Consider the following 17248-nt stretch of genomic DNA (forward strand, 5'->3'; position numbering starts at 1 on the left):
CTAGGTAGAAATGAAATATTGTTTATTGTTATACCACTTATTGCCAGAATAGGCTTCTAAGCAGTTTACAAATATAAGAACCTTCACTAAAATATAAACTTCCATAATTAAGATACACAATCCCAATAAAACATATAAACATCCATACCTAAAGTATGCAACAAACAATCCCTTTTAAAAAAAAACACACCACAGGGGTTGGGTAAAGGGAATGTCTGTATAAACAGGTGTGTCTATAATATCTAAACAGTAAACGCCACATTTTGTATGGCAGTATAATTCTCCCCATCTGGCTATGGCACCCAACATGATTTGAGACCTTTTTTCAATACACCCAGGTCCTATAATCAAAAATAGTGTTAGCTTTGTCCACAAAGATACCTGGATGACATTTTATGAGTGACACTTTCCTCAGACCTATCCTGAGGGAAGGTGTGTAGTGCATAGAATGAATGGATGGATGACTGAATGAATGAATGAATGAGGGATGCTAGTGCTTTGTATATTGAATGAACATATTTAAGAAAAGGAAGAAGGAAGACATTTCATGGCTTATTAGAGGTACCTCGCAAGACGAATGCCTCGCAAGACAGAAAACTCGCAAAATGAAAGGGTTTTTCTTTTTTTGAGTTGCTTCGCAAGACGATTTTCCCTATGGGCTTGCTTCGCAAGACGGAAACGTCTTGCAAGTTTGTTTCCTTTTTCTTAAAACCGTTAATACAGTTGCGACTTGACTTCGAGGAGCAACTCATAGCACGCGGTGTGGTAGCCTTTTTTGAGGTTTTTGAAGACTTTGGTGATTTTTGAAGCTTTTCCAAAACTTTTCCGACACCGTGCTTCGCAAGACGAAAAAAACCGCAAGACGAAAAAACTCGCGGAACGAATTAATTTCATCTTGCGAGGCACCACTGTATCAACCTCCTCTCCCCGCCCACTACAGTCCCTGTAAAAGTCTCCCAATATGCTTATTATTAATTTTTTGAAGATTCAACTAACCAGCCTCATCAACAGGGACACTGCAAGGACTTCCACTTGTGCAATGGAGTCCCCCCCCCCCATGTACCTCCACAGACACACACACCCAAAAAAATTGGCTCTATGGATGTCAGAGAACACCCAAAACAGGGTGCAGAGAGAGAGGAGGGGGGCTCATTCCACCTGGCAAGCTGAAATGTTTCAGCAGAGGGAACAATTAAGAGTGTGATGCAGTATTCCACACTACGTATTTAACATAGAGCATACTTTGACTCTAACATGATGACATTTGCCATCTACGAGCATTCAGTTCTTGGGGCAAGGGCGTCAAAAAACAACACTGATCTTTGTAGTGATCCTAAGTGCTCTAAAGCTCCCTTCACATCAGTTGCATTAAGGGAGACCTATGCTATTAGGATGAAATAGGTCCATGATGCTGGTTCTGAGCCTAACATCTAACACTGAGTGTAGATGTCTGAGTAGGGTAGGTCTGTTTCCAACTCACACTGAGCTTAACACACAAAGATTTTCATGCCTATAGAAATTTATCTCTATTAGCCTGTCCAACTTGTTGCCTTCCAGGTTTTTTAGACTCCATTTCCCATCATCCTAAACTAACATGGCCCATGATCAGGGATTATGGAAGTTGTAATCCAACCGTAACTGCAGGCCAAGAAGGCTGCTCTAGATGGTGTCTGAGTGGGGTGGGGGTGCAGGTTTTTTGCTACTTATTTTATAGATGCTAGACTTGCCATACATCAGCAAAATTCCTGACATGTCCTGTTTTCCTTGGGTGTGAAAATCGTGTCAACAATTTGGGTTTGTTCCCCAAAAAAGCCCAACAATTTTTGGTGGGTTTCTTTAAAAAAAAAAAATTGTGGGTGTCAGAAATTATACTTTTTGAAATATGGCAACCCTGTAGATGTAATGTCGGGGGGGGGGGACACATGAATTATCAGTGCCTATTTAAATCCGCAATTGTTCGAACAACAAGGTTGTCATCACCTGCATCCTGCTTTCGGCTATTTTCATTTACATTTACATATGCATATTTAATTATCGCCTTTGAACTTCATTTGGGTGTGAAGTTCTCAGTTCAGAATGAAGCTTTCTCTTTTCCTTTACAAAAGCTTAGCTCCATTCTGCCATGACCTGCACCTTTTAAAATACATATTGATCCTAAATTATACTATTTAAAAGCTTGACTTAATGTACTTTTTACACCCTGAGTAACGGCCAGTGTTCAAATCCTTTTATAAATAAAAAATATCACTTTATCTGCAGTTTTGGTTTCCCCTTTAATGATCAAGGGTGAGGGGAGAAATAATAAATTCGGGCTGAAATCCTATATACGCTTTACCTGGAAGTACATCTCATTGAATTCAGTGGGACTTACTTCTCAGTAGACATGCATAAGATTGTGTTGCTAAAAGGCAAGCTGAAAAATTTAATCCTATTAGGTTTTTAAAGTAAGCTCAGGGCAGTAAATTATCCTAACCCTTGAGCAAATCCTGTTCCATAAATTTTGAGTAGGCTCTTCATCTCTCTCTCCTCACTCTCGTCTTCCCATGAACAGCAACGTAAAGGAAGATGATGTGTGTAGGAATGTTCTGCCTCAACGTTACCTTTTGAGGAGTTTTTGTGCTGTGTTTCAGACAGCCACAGATTGGACGGAAGAAAGTATGCAGTCCCTAGCAAAGAAGCCAAAGGAAAGCTAAGAGTTTGTTCAGTGCATTCCATCCTGTGTTGAATTTCCCTCATCACACTTTTTAAATAAATACTGAGAACATGCTCACTCCCTTTCTGAAATCTGTAAAAAGATGATCCTGAAGGTTAGTAAAGCATGCCATCCCATGTCCAGGTAGCTGCATTGCCTTAAGAAATGTTCTGCAGCAGAATGCATGCTTAGGAATCCTTGTTCCCTTTTGTATTTCTCCATTGACCAAGACAGTAGTATTAGAACATTGTTCATGTAACTCAACCTGACATGTCAGTCTGTCAGCACATTATGGCATCAAGCAGTTCCCTTGGTGTCCCACCCAATAATATTGTTCATATCTCATTAACTGTAAGGAGAAAATGCTACATAGAAAATTAACCCAGTGGGCTTTTACAGTTTTTTCCCACTTTAAAAAATTAATGAATTAAGGATAGATGTCACTCCCACTCCTCCTTGCTTATGGGATTAGTCTCACCCAAGTGGCAGAAATGGCTTACCACATATGAATGATTCAGGCAGCTGTTGACTGCCAGGCTCACTTTTTTCCGTTGTTTGGCTTGGCTGCTGTAAGAGACTCCCGTCAGTTGCATACATTTGGAGTCAGGAATCTGGAAGGGAAGATGGAAGGTGTAAATACAACCTATGAATTTGTATATTTGGCTGTTTTAACGTGCCCCACTGCCACAGATTCTATAATATACATCCTCCCTGCATGGAGCTATTTATACTTTTCCTTTCTTAATGGAATCAATTCACTGCAGAGAGTCCTAACCACCAGGCTCTTGGAAGAAGCCAGTAGAAAATTCAGAATTGCGAGGAAACCTGAACCAGAAAGCACCAGCAAGGGTCAGAAAATGGTATGTGGAGCTCACATTTGAAAGCCCTAAAGTTAAATCCTAGCTTTAATGCTTTACCTAGGTAGACTACCACATTTCAGATTCAGTTTCTGCCCTCCCTTCTGGCCTCCTGAAATGGCAATAATGTTAAGTTGAATGAGGTAACAGCAGTAGCAACATCCAGGTGCTAACTGGAAATAAATTCCATGCAATGTCAAAGGACATTAGGGCCAACAAACTAACAACATTTATGTAGGTCAATATGAACACACTCTGGCTTCATCCATGAGGAATGTTTATCAAAAGATGAGTATACTATTTACTATGAGCATGTTCACCATGAGTATGTCTAATCCATATAGCCATAAATAAATAACAAGAAAAGAACTTGTCAAAGCTCTACAACTGTCTATGACAGACCTATTCTGCCAAAGACGATTGGGTAGCTATGCCCTCCAGGCCTTTAAAAAATAATAATCCCTGTGATTCTCACATGTTTTTCACATCCATAATAATTTTATTCTGCTGTGACTATAAGTGAGGGTTGCATGAAATTGCAATCAGACATTGTATCAGATGACCTGATGTGTTAATCAACACTAAAGGTACACCACAGGGAGCAAAAACAATAAATTTTAGTTCAGAGACAAGTGTTCCTATTGTTCCTTTGCAGCAATTAAAAATGAAAACAATGGGAGATATTTTAGGGGGGGAAACACAAAGAAGATTAATGCAGAGATAGCTTCTTTGTTCCCTGTGTGTTGCATATTGTGGGTAATGTAGATTTTTCTTCATCTGAAGCACAAATGAACTTGTTGAGTTCTTTTTATTTATTTTCACACCATTCATATTTAGTGTAAACTTCCATATATTGTGTGGTCCTCCAGAAACTGTTGGACTGCAAGTCCCATCGGACCCAGTAAACACAGCCAAAGGGCAGGGATGGTGGGAGTTTTACTTCAGGAGAAGCAGGTTCCCCTGCCTAGCAATTAAAATCTATGGAGAGGGCATTGTGGCTATACTCCAAACAGTACTTGATGGGACAGTGAGCCATGTGGGACCTTCATGGTGGTGGCACCCTCCTGGTGCCGCTCAAGCTGTATCAGGAGTCTTCCATGCTTCAGTTCTGTAGGTTGCCCAAGATGCATGTTGTCTTTTGGGCCTTTGAATCATTGTGAAAGTGCAAAGAGTTTGATTTAATGCACAGCCTATCAGATGTATTTTCTTACAGCTGTTGGTTTTAATGTTTCTGATACGTTGGTTTTAGTTTTGTGAATTTTGTATCTTATATTAAATGTTTTACGAACCACTCTGGCTTGTCGTTTAGAAAAGCGGTATAAAAATTGAAACAATAAACCAATCAATTTTTAAAACTTGGAGTGTAAACCCTGAAAAAGAGAGTTAAGATGCTCATTTTCTACAGAGTGAGAAAAACTATTTGCAGAGTAAAAGGAATAGCCAGGTCAGAAACGAACAAGAAGTGCCTGTCAGCTCAGTTTCCAGAGAGGTTAGGAATCAAAGACCTTTCTCCTTGCCAGAAATTCCAAAGGCTGGAGAAACTTCATTGATCTGAATGGATCAGCAAGAAACAGCTCTGCACAAAGCAGAAACTGTTCAGTTTTTGAGAAGCAAACTTCTCTTGGGCTGTGTAGACTTTCTCTTTCATGGGTTTGAAGGGAAAACTGTCAGTGAGAAATGTATATTTCCCCCCCAAACTGATTTACACAACTCTCACAGATAAGCAAACTTCCACAAGAAACTGCCAGTGGCTTTTGATATTCATACAGAGGCAACACTTGAGCTACTTGCTCTGGATTCTGCAGGTGGGACTTCTCCTGGCAAACTATGCAGAGGTGCCCCCAGCCTTCTTCCTGCAGAGTAGGAAAATGGTGTGTGCAACACATGCCATTGCGGTGACAGTTAGCATAAAGCTTTGGGTTGAATAGACCTGGAATAAACACATGCAACTAGTTCTTCTGCCTCAGCCTGGTCAACCAAACAATACAGCAGAGATGGGAAACCTGTGATCCTGCAAATGTTGTTGGATTCCAACTCCTATCACCCGCAGCCAGTATGACCAATGGTCAGGGGCGATGAAGAGAGTTGCAGTCCAGCAACGTGTGAGAGGCCACATTTTTCCCATCTCAGCAATATAGCCCATTTGTTTCACTCTTGCTTAGCCTCCAGATTAAAGCCATCACCTCCCAATCTCAGACCATCCAGGCCAATGGATGTGGCCTTGCTCAACTCCTCCATACTCAGGAACATCCCTCCTAAGCAGCCTACACTGGTACCTGAAGCTGCAGAATAGGGAAATGATTGTTAATCAACAGATCCCCACCCCTTGTCAAGGAGCTATAAAGCCAGCCAGTCTTCATAACGGTGTAGCACATTGGTGAGGCAACAGCTCACTGTTGGGTAGTTCTGGCTAGTCTTGGCTACAGGGAGCTGTCCAAGGTCTTTCCCAGGGGTCTTCTGCTTTGCCCTAATAACCCTTACTTAGACTTGACAGTTGGACTCACCTTACTCAGACCCTGGTCTTCAAGACCTAACAGTGCTTCTTACTTTGTGAGTGCCTTGGACTCTGTCTGGCCACTGCACAATTTGGGACCCCAACCTGAGAGAGAACAGGACAGGGGTGGTTTTTTTAAGGATAGGCTCCCTCTATGATTTCCTATAAAATGTTTCTGCTATTTATGAGATTTATTACCCATTCTTCACAATATAGTCCCAAGGCAAGTTATATTAATTTTGAAATACAGTATTAAAATCAGTTAAAAACAAACTGCAGTCAATAGAGGGGGGGCATCCTAAACAATATATCTCAAGTGCCAAAGAGCCACATTCATCCTTGGACTGTCCTCCCCCAAGGCATGCCAGTGGTGAACAGCTCTCTCTCTCTCTCTCTCTCTCTCTCTCTCTCTCTCTCTCTCACACACACACACACACACACACACACAAAATCACCTCCCTCCACTGGTTTGAATAGAGCAGATAAGGAAAGGTTATCCCCTCAAATGATTGATTTCTCCATGCATCAAATAATTGACCCAATGTTGAAATAGGAGGCATCAGGGTTCCGGCCTTCCATCATCTCAGTCCTGTGTCTACTTTTAAACAATTTTCTTTGCTACTGTTGCCTAGATTGGTGGGGGTCTTGGGAGCAACCTGGGATGGAAAAAAATTGATTTCTTTCCCCATTGGACTCAGTGAAAAGTCCAAACCTTAAAGAAATGTCACTGATACCACAAGGGAAAGAGAACTCTGTTGGTTCCTGTTTCTCTCTGTTTTTCATTTTTCCATTCTTTTCCAATTTTTGTATGCTATTTTCACTGATATATGCACTGTATGCACATCTCTACCTAAATATGTGTCTTTGTGTATACATTATTTCACTGGAGAACTGCATCACAAAGTTTGGAGAAGTGCAAATTTCAGATTCTTTTAGCAAGTGTGATTGAGTAGGTTCACATAAAAATATAACTGAACCCCATTTCTCCTTCATCCCTAGTTATTTTTTATTATTTTTATTTTCATTTATGACAAACATTTCAAACAGAATCATCTTTACATATTTCAGCTTCCCCTTTTTCTGCGGTTCCTTATATTTAGTTTTTTTTTCTGCATATCCCAATTTAAATCTATTTTATATTTTATTTCCATCCTTTTCATAGATGTTTTCAATACTGCACGTTTTTACATTAATCCTGCAAATGACTTAATTTGTTTACAATGAATTTGTAAATATTCAATAAATGATTTCCATTCCCCCTTAAAGACTTTGTTATCTTGATTTCTTATTCTTCTGGTAAGTTTTGCCATTTCTGCATATTCCATTAGTTTGAAGAATGGCTACAGAAACTAACAGAAACCTCCATCCCTAGTTATCACCAAAATAATATCTCTGCAAAATTCACCAAAATTCTCATTTGCCATATTTTAGTCAAACTTATTTGTAATATTCGGAATGCAATGCAGTATAGTTAGTAGCAAATTAGTAAATGTATTGTTGCATAAAATCTCTGCTACTATTTGCAAACATTTGACAGATTGGTATTGACAGTAGTGCATTTTAAAGTGTTATACATTCTCTGCCACATTGACTAGAATACGCACTCTGAATATATATGAGGCAGCTAGTGGGAGATGACAATACTATAACACCGAGGCAGGTGCATACTCTTTAGAACAGCTGTAATGAACCTCTAGCACTCCAGATGTTGCTGAACTAAAACTCCCATCACCCTTAGCCATAGACCATGCTTCCTGGAGCTGAATGGAGTTGTAGTTCAGCAACAGCTGGAGAGCCAAATGAGCCAGAGTCCATCCAGTTATCAACTGAGAAAGGAAGGAGCAGCATTCTAGGACTGTCAGTGCTGCTACAGCTTCTTCTCAGCCAGCTGCATTGGCAATAAAATGACATAAGGGTGGAACTGCAGAGCCACTCTCCTGACACCAGCTGGATGTGCTTGGTAGAGTGATTTTCAAATGCAGCAACAGGGATTGAGAGTGTGTAAGGAGAGAGAAATATATGCTTACATAATATTTTTGTATGGGATCTTATGGTTATGGGGTTCAATCTTTGTTGTACGGTGTGTTTTGTTGTTTCTATGACTTGTAAACTGTGCTGTGTGTAGCAATGTAGAAAGAGTTACATCAAATAAGAATGAAATTTAAAAAATGAAATATGGAGTGATGGCAAGGAGGAGAAGAAGAATGGGAAGAGCTATCAACAAAAGGGTTGGTGTTTCAGGAAAGTGCAAACAACAAAGCAGCAGGAGTAACAACCTTAATTGCAATGATGGAAAACTCAGGAGGAATCTGACTAGGCACAGGCAAGAGTCCATTTAAAAGCATCTCTGGTGCACCGATGGCAGCCAAGCAATTTATGCACCACCACCACTCTGTCTGGGTAGCACCAACCAATAATATTTTTCCATATGGTCAACAACCTGTTAGAATCTGGGAGAAAACGTACCCAAACAGAGTGGTCTGCTTTTAAAAATGAATAAATCCCAGCAGGTATTCAAAGAATAAATGAGACGGTGTTTCGAGCTGGCCTGGGAATTCATTTTTCTCCTCTTATCTGCAGTGTTTCATATTTTTTCAAACAGTTTCATTTTAATTATTTAGTAAACAAGTTGTGGGACTGTAGTTATGTGATACTGCTTCAGTTTACTTTTAAAAGTTTCAAGCCATCTGAAGATACACAGTATGTGTGTGTATGCTGTGTTTCAGGTAGGGAAATAAAACGTAATAAATAACTAAATATAAATAAAAATCAATATGTGTTGCCTTATAATGAGCTGCAGATAAAATTTGTTCTCTTCCGACCCTATAAGAAAAATGCTTTACATGATATTCAGAGGAACACCCCTAGGTGGAGAAGGAACGACATCCCATCGCAAGGTGTTCAGTGCCCAGATGAAACTCATGACATCACTCCTGCAACCTGCCTGGAGTACAAAACAGGGACATCCTTTCTCCCTTTCAATGCAAAATTGCTCACTTGACATTTACATGCAATCTGCCTCTGAGAACTTATCTTTGTGCCCCTGAGATAGTCCGAGCTAGGGACATGGATAAACTCTCCGCTAGTAAAGGTTTAAATTAGAAGCAGTTAAGAATCAGGCTCCGTGGGATTTATTTCCTCCCATTCTGCTGGCAATTTGGCAGAACAAAATAGCGCTGCTATTTCACACCTCAGAGAGGGGAAAAAATGTTTGTCAGCTGTCAGAAATGGTTTGTGCTAATGCACCTCCAATCTAGCTAAGAAGACAGCAGTAAGAAAAGAAGTGTCTAGGAAGCTTGCCTTTAATGAACCCTAAAGAGATTTGTTGATCAAAAATAGTGCAAACTCCAAAGGTTTCAGGCTTGGGCCTATAGGCATACCTGACCAAAGCCTCAATGATGGTGCCACTAGAGAGGAGGAGACCACATGTCATGAATAGCTAACTCACTTCAGAAGCTATTGGCTAACTTGTTTACTTAGTTTTGAGGTCACTCTGGATGAAGCATAGCCCTAGCAGAAAGTATAGCCCCTTCTACCCACTCTTGCTATAAAATATTTGCATCTGTCATGGGATCTGGGATGGGGGGAGGGAGGATGAGCTCAGAACTTGCATTTGTCCATTTGGACACCAATTACATCAGACAGAAATGTCTTCCCTTCCCTTCTATGATCTCTTCTCTCATCCAGGGCTGAGCCAACACATTTTGCTGCCTAAGAAGGACAAGATGGCACCTCATGCCCCTCCTCCCACATTCCATGTCTAGAAGCTGACCAGACAGACAGTTGAATCCTACTTCAACACTGGTGACAGGTGGGGACTTAGGGGGGGGAGAGATTATTCAGTTCACATTTAAAGGCAACCTTCCGTAATTTGCACTTAGTGAAACAATACACAAGCCATCCTTCATAGTTTGTACTTCTCTGAATTTTGCGGTGCAGTCCTTCAGTCAAGTAACATATAGAAAATTAAATATACTGGAGTGAAGTGTGCATTAAAAAACTTATTTGTAAGAACAGCATACAGAAATGCAAACTACTGAGGTAAATTGGGGGGGGGTGTATTGGAAGGAATCTGCACTAACTTGCTGGTGAATTTTCGTGAGGACTTAAAAAGAAAAAGAAACACCAACCAAAATGTGGAGAACTGAATTTAAGATTAGGGGAAATGAGAAAGTAAGAGAAAGCAAAACTGGCCTATGTGTCCATCCCTAATGAAAGGACAATATCATCGACTGCAATGAAGAGCAGCAGGTTAGCTTAGAGGACACAGAGCAGGCCCCATGGCATGTCCATGGCCTTCAGCACCTTGCTGCCATGCCCCCAACAGCTGCTGCCTGACACAGCTGCTTCACTCAGCCTAATGGTAGGGCTGGCCCTGCCAATCTTTTGCTTAATTCAACCTTAGTGACAGCATTATGGCTCATATCTTTCACCTCTATTCCATTCACCCCTCAGAGTCTGTTCTCCTGTCTCTGCTTCACTATACTGTTTTCTTCCATACTTCTACTTCACCAGCTGGGTTTTAATGCTGCCCTCCCAATCCCTCATCTCTTCTGGTGGTGGTATTGGTGCATATCAGCTTCCAGGTACACCTGCAGGCTCCCAGCCATTGCTGCTTTGATATCTTGGAACCACAGCCAGCCCTGTCTGGCTCCTGCTTCAGAAGGATGCAGTGGAAGTCCTCCACTGAAGTGTGTCAATTGTTGGAGAGAGAAAAGCACCGGCAGTTCGGGACTTCCGGTCGGCGCCATCGGTTAATGGCGGATTTCCCTCCGAGCTCCGGAGGGGGTCTGCTTTACAAGTTCGGGTCCTGTCGCTACGGCGAAGCGAGGACCCTCAAAAATTACAGGCGCGGAAGCCTGTGAACAAGGAGGCTCGGTGGGCACCATCGCGCCCCCCCGAAATCGCAAGGGAGCCTTTTTAAAGGCTCCGGAATGGCAGCGGGGGGAGAAGCGGTGCTGAGAGCCGCTACCCAGCTTGTGAAGCGAAGCCGCATCGCCATAGCCGGAGAGCGCCGATTCCTTCCTGAAAATTGGATTATAAAGTAAAACCTGTGAGTAAGACTGAGACCTAATTGGGATTTACAAATATCTTTTTGAAATTTGGCTGAAAACGGGATCGGCTTAAAGTAAGGAAGTCAGCCTTTCCCGGACTGCATAAGGATAAAGCAAAGAAGGATTAAAAGCTGCAACCATTGAGAGATCGCAAAGAGCTAAGAGAACCAGACATAAACTGTGAATTTTCCCCCTTTTGGTAGGCAGGAGCAAAAGGGGGAGGAATTTGTGACTAGAACCTGCCAGAAAAAGATTTTAAAACTTTTTACCGCTGTGTCAAACACCCCTGAAACGGACTGCCGGGGCAAAGGAACCTGGAGAGAGAGAACTGTCAGTGAGCTGTCACTTGGATTGTTACATTGTTTTAAACTACTCAGCTCAGGAGAGATATTAAATTACTGGTTTGTTGAACTCTGAAAATATAAGAACTGTTACAATTGACTATTGGGAAACCTCAGGGGAATTTTTGACTGTAGGACATTTTGTTTAGTTTTGGAAACTTTCTTCCCCTAGAGGGCATTTTGATAACTGTTGCAAATTGGGCTGTAACTACTAAGGCAGTGGAAATTTCCCTTGAAAAACAACTAACAGCTGCGAGAGTGACCTTGGCTAGGCATGAGTGGTGCACCAGAAGAGACAACAACCAGGTCTGGGAGACAATACAAAGCAAAATCTTCACAGCGGAGAGTTTCAGTCCCAGGCATCCCAGTGGCACCAGCTGCAACTGGTCAGACAAGAACAATTTTGAATTTGTATAAAGACAATTATGAAAAATGTTGGTCGGAAATTTAAAAAGATCTAGAAATATGGTCAAATTTGAAATTGTCAATGTTAGGCCGAATTGCAGTTATTAAGATGAATGTATTGCCTAGAATGCTATTTTTGTTCCAAACATTACAAATTCTTGACAAGATAGACTGTTTCAAGAGGTGGCAGAAGGATATTTCGAAATTTGTCTGGCAGGGCAAAAAGCCCAGAATAAAATTTAAAATACTGACGGATGCAAAAGAAAGAGGGGGGTTTGCCCTGCCGGACTTAAAACTGTATTATGAAGCAGCAGCATTTTGCTGGCTGAAAGAATGGATGCTCCTCGAGAATACAGATATCTTGGACTTAGAAGGTTTTAACAATACATTTGGTTGGCATGCATATTTATGGTATGATAAAATTAAGGTGCATAGGGCCTTCAAAAATCATATTGTCAGAAAAGCATTATATAACGTCTGGATAAGATATAAAGATTTGTTGGAAAGTAAAACCCCTAGATGTCACCTTTGGAGGTTACGGCGCTGAAAAAGCTTAATATGGAAGCCGAATGGCTAAAGTATTGGGAAATTTTGGAACAAGATGGAGATAAGTTGAAGTTACAGAGTTATGAGAAATTGAAACCCAAAGTTCGAGATTGGCTCCATTATTATCAAATAATGGAGGTGTATAAACAAGACAGGAAAATTGGCTTCCAGGTGGAGAAATCAAAATTAGAAATTGAACTGTTAGAACCCAATACTAAGAATTTGTCAAGAATGTATAATCTGCTGCTGAAATGGAATACACAAGATGAAACAGTTAAATCAGCTATGATTAAGTGGGCACAGGACATTGGTCATAACATTATGTTTGCTGACTGGGAATGGTTGTGGAACACCGGTATAAAATTTACGGCATGTAATGCCTTAAAGGAAAATATTATGAAAATGATCTATAGGTGGTACATGACCCCAGTCAAGCTAGCAAAAATTTATCATTTGCCTGATAATAAGTGTTGGAAGTGTAAAGAAACTGAAGGTACTTTTTATCATCTTTGGTGGACGTGCCCGAAGATTAAGGCTTTCTGGGAAATGATATATAATGAAATGAAAAAAGTACTTAAATGTACTTTCCCGAAGAAACCAGAAGCCTTTCTCTTGGGCATTGCCGGCCAATTGGTGTTAAAGAAAGATAGAACTTTTTTTATGTATGCTACGACAGCAGCAAGAATACTTATCGCAAAGTATTGGAAGACAGAAGAACTACCCACCTTGGAAGAGTGGCCGATGAAGGTGATAGACTATATGACATTGGCTGAGATGACTGGCAGAATCCGTGAGCAGGGGAAAGAGACGGCGGAAGAAGATTGGAAGAAATTTAAAATTTATCTTAAGAACTATTATAAAATCGAGGAATGTTAAAATGTCGAGGTTTGGAGAAAGAAAAGGAGATTACAGCGACATAAGATTAAGTTGAAGAAAAGAATAAGAAAAAATATATTTGACAAAATTATTTAGAATTTGCTGAAATAATTTTGGAAATTGGGATGTAGGAAGGGGAGGTTTGGGGGAGTCCGAGAAGAGAGGGATATGAAAAAAAGGTTATGAAATTATACATGTTTGTATGTCTTTTTATTTGTTTGTATTGTTTAAAACTTTTCTGTAAAATCAATTAAAAAAAAAAATTTAAAAAAAAAAGAAAAGCACCGGTAGTTCATTTGTGCATTAAATGTTCTTATATGCATTCAGCATTGTCTGTTTTGATCCTGATTTGAGGAATTTTTTCTCCAAAGTTTTACATCAGCAGCCAAGGAGAACGTGGATCACATCGTTATTTTATACATGCTTGCCAATTTTCTGGTTCCAGAATAGGAAAAGGACATCTGCAAAGCTGCAAATTAAGAATTTTGAACAGTTTTAGATGATTCTTTGGGGAAGAGAGGCAGACTTATAATAATACTTGATAACAGATGTTGACCTTAACGTATTTTGGAGCAGTGATTGACCAAAGAAATGTCTCGAGGGTAATCATTTATGCCAGCGTTAACCAAATGATTGATTTAGGCAATGATGTGTTAAAAAGTAAAAAGAGAGAGAGAGAGAGAGAGAGATTCTAACACAATAGAGTTGTATAATAAATGCCTGTGATGTATTTTTATAATTTAGCCATGGTGAATTTAGACTTCAAGGTAAAACAATTTGGAAATAGACAGCCAGTGTAGTGAGCAATGGTTGGGAATGTGGAATCCATGGCAAGGGGTCTGACCAACCTCTCGTTGCATGCCACTACCTGAATGAGGCAAAGTGGTGTAATGGTTTGAGTGCTGGATTGAATTGTATTCTTGACTGCCTTCTTAATTTGTTCTTAGGTGTTTTGTTTCTTTTCAAACTTATTGTTGTGTCGTTTGCATTTTCTAAATGCCTTTGGACTATTTTCTGAGATCGCCTAGCCCATGTGTGATCTCTGATTGAGTCCTTATCTACCGCAATCTGTCATATGTGCAATTTTTGCTCAGAGTGGTTGCTCAGAAATTCACCTAATTAAAAAGTGCTATCCATCTGTAGAAGCAAATATGAAATGACAGTGCTTCAAAACAAATCTACCTTTTAAAAAAAAACACCTCCCTCTCACAGCCAAGTAATAACATCTCTCTCGTTTTTTACCTGGAGTATGCAAGAGTGCTATTCAGACCAGATTCACGCTTGCCTTAATAGTAGCAATTTTTTTTTATTTATTTTCTGCATGTGCATTTTAAAAACCTAATTTCGGTGCTTTTTTCAATAGATGCAGTCTGAAATAATCCTTGGAAATCGGCGATCTCATTCGAAGCACGTTTTAGTTAAAAGTAAATTTCCCTGGAATTGATAGTACTTGCAGTCATATAAAATGGGAAAAGGATTGGGCCAGAAGGTCCGGTGGCACCTTAGAGACCAATTTAATTGTGGCAGCAGCTCCTATGGACAACAGCCTACTTCACAGCTTTAATTGACAGGAGTGGTTGAAGCAAACTGTTGGTCAATAAAGTGAAAATTGAATATGACAAGCATGGAAATGCACACATCCTGGGATACCAAAGAAGAACACAATATATAATCTACATTGACTGATATGCAATTTTAGGATTACTAAGCATCAATACAGTATAAATGGAGAAGGCAACTGCTGTTTGCAATAAACAGCTACTCCTCTAGGAAGGAGCAAACTTTTGAGAAGGATCAGAGGAAAATGGTATGAATACTTGTAATAGCCCTCTTCATATGCTTTAGCATTCAGAACTGCTCTGTCACATTCACAAAGCAGCTAATAAGAAATTGACTGTTTAGACACTGCGCTAGGAGCAGGAGAGGACCTTTCTTGAATAACGATTCTTCTACCACTTGCCAGGCTTGTACAGGGCACAGCAGTGGGCAACAAGGTTGGGAGGCACAGTCGTTTTAGCAGGTATGCCAGATTGGTTCTGGTAGGGTGGCACAGGCACACCAGCATGGCCAAATCAGTGCTCCTGCCAATGTCCCAGCACTGCCATGACTTTGCCACCTGCCTCAACCCCAAACTGTCCTGGCAAGCTGTAGCAATGCCAGTGCTGGAAGGCTGGCTCTGCGCGAGTGCCACAAGATGCCAATCATTATTTCCCCAAACCATGAGCCCAGCCAGACAAACCTCTATAGCTAGGCAAGCTTTGCTTCCTGGTACTCCACCCTGGGATTATATGATGAAGGATAGGCTAGGAATTGCCAAACAAATGCAATTTAAAAAAAACAGTACTTTGAATAACATGTACGTATTTGTCGCATTTGTGCACTGAAGTGCCTCAAAGCAACTTATGCAGTAAAAATAAAACAATAGAGACATTAAAATCAGATAAAAACAGGAATGGACGGAAACAACATATTTAAAAGGAACAAGTCCTACCCAAGGAGCGCAACAAAAGCCTAACTACCCTCCTCATTAAAAACCATAAGCCTGGGTAAAGGAGGACATTTTTGCCTGGTGCCAGAAACAGATAGCAATGGTGCCAGGCATGGTCTGGAAATAACTCTGGAAATTGTGCTTGGAAAGAGACCAGTAGCGATTGGAGCTGTCATAACATGGCAATCACCTGCTCCCTGCAACTGGCCCTAGTGAATAGTCTGTCTGCAGCATTCTGAACCTTTGTCACACTCAGGGATCACATCTGGCAGCAGCAACAGTACACAAAGCTGTGGAAAAGCTTTTCTTTCCTTTAGTGTGCAGTTAGACAGGAAAAGTGGAGTTGGAATTTGTCCAGGTCAAAAGCTGATAATGTCCACTTTGAAAAACGTAGGGAGGGGGAATGAGCCACATTAGAGATGTGTGTTTATGGAGCACTTAAATGATGGTCAGTGTTAGGGACACCATGTCAAATGGCTAAATTGTGCTCACAGTCCATATTTAAAGTGTCCAAACCATATTAAAACCCCTTCTTCATTTTGGCCAGAATCTCCTCTTCTTCACCTTTCTCTTCAGGCAGGTAATGCTTCATTACATCCCTTAAAGTAGTCCTGATTTTACACCTGTTCGTTGCGGAACTAAGGGAGGTTCATAAATGAATCGCTGCTTATGAGAACTACTGGCTCCTATAGGGAAATGTCCCCTAGTTCAGGATGTAAGCAAGCAGCAAAACACACTTTTCTTTTTTTAGAATAAGGTGTCTGATGGAAAATTTGTGCCATTGGAAAATTGGCTTTGAAAAAAACTCTGGTGGACTTTCAAGCTAGAAGGGTCAAGTAGGGGGTGATGGGAAAGACTGAAACCCTGGAGAGCTGTTGCCAGCCAGGGCAGGCAGTCCTTGTCTTATCTAGACCCATCACTCAGATGGGTACATCTGAGTTCCCATGGCTATGGTTATGTAACCATAATACTAATGATTTACAACTGAAGATAAATTAGCAGGAACTCATGGTGGAAAACAAAGTCAATATTCTACAACTGGATATTCAAGTCCCAGCTTTCCAGTCTTACTTTTGACTAATACGTCTTGGTATTACCCACCAAGCCTCTTTTATTAGCATCTTAGGTTACCATAAACAAAAACACAGCATTCAATTTTCTCAAAGGTTAACATTTCACCTCTTCCAGCTCTGACTAAAGGGAGGTTTTGCTGGGAATGGCTTTGAACTTTCCAAAGATGGGAGAAATGGGGAGTACAAAATAAGTTGTGCTTCCTCTTCTCACGCTTGTTTAGATAAGTATATCTGAAGCATCTGTCAATACACATTCTTAAGACTCTAGTGCTCCTGAGGAGGAAACAACACCAGAATTTGCCTTTCAGGAGGGAATGGCTAACCTGTGGCCTGCAGAGTTTATTTGTGCACCTAAATCACTCCACCCCAATAATTTGGCAATATGGTATTCCTTTGTTCCCCTTTTGTGAGGCTGTAAGGTG

General features: G+C 40.6%; 1 protein-coding gene across 1 annotated transcript in view; it reads right to left on the reverse strand.

The window, feature by feature from the left end:
• Window positions 1–2513: 2513 nt before the first annotated feature.
• The window catches only part of LOC308477617 (uncharacterized protein), a gene marked incomplete at its 3' end in the record, with an annotated part of 66815 nt that continues 52080 nt past the window's right edge, over window positions 2514–17248 (reverse strand). The window contains exons 3-4 of the mRNA XM_081006347.1: window positions 3193–3303; window positions 2514–2666 (exon numbers count right to left, since the gene is read on the reverse strand). Of these exons, the coding sequence (XP_080862473.1) occupies window positions 2514–2666; window positions 3193–3303 (264 nt within the window). The remainder of the gene's footprint in view (window positions 2667–3192; window positions 3304–17248) is intronic.

Source organism: Podarcis pityusensis, assembly GCF_964106645.2.
Source record: "Podarcis pityusensis genome assembly, chromosome: 5".
Taxonomy (NCBI): domain Eukaryota; kingdom Metazoa; phylum Chordata; class Lepidosauria; order Squamata; family Lacertidae; genus Podarcis; species Podarcis pityusensis.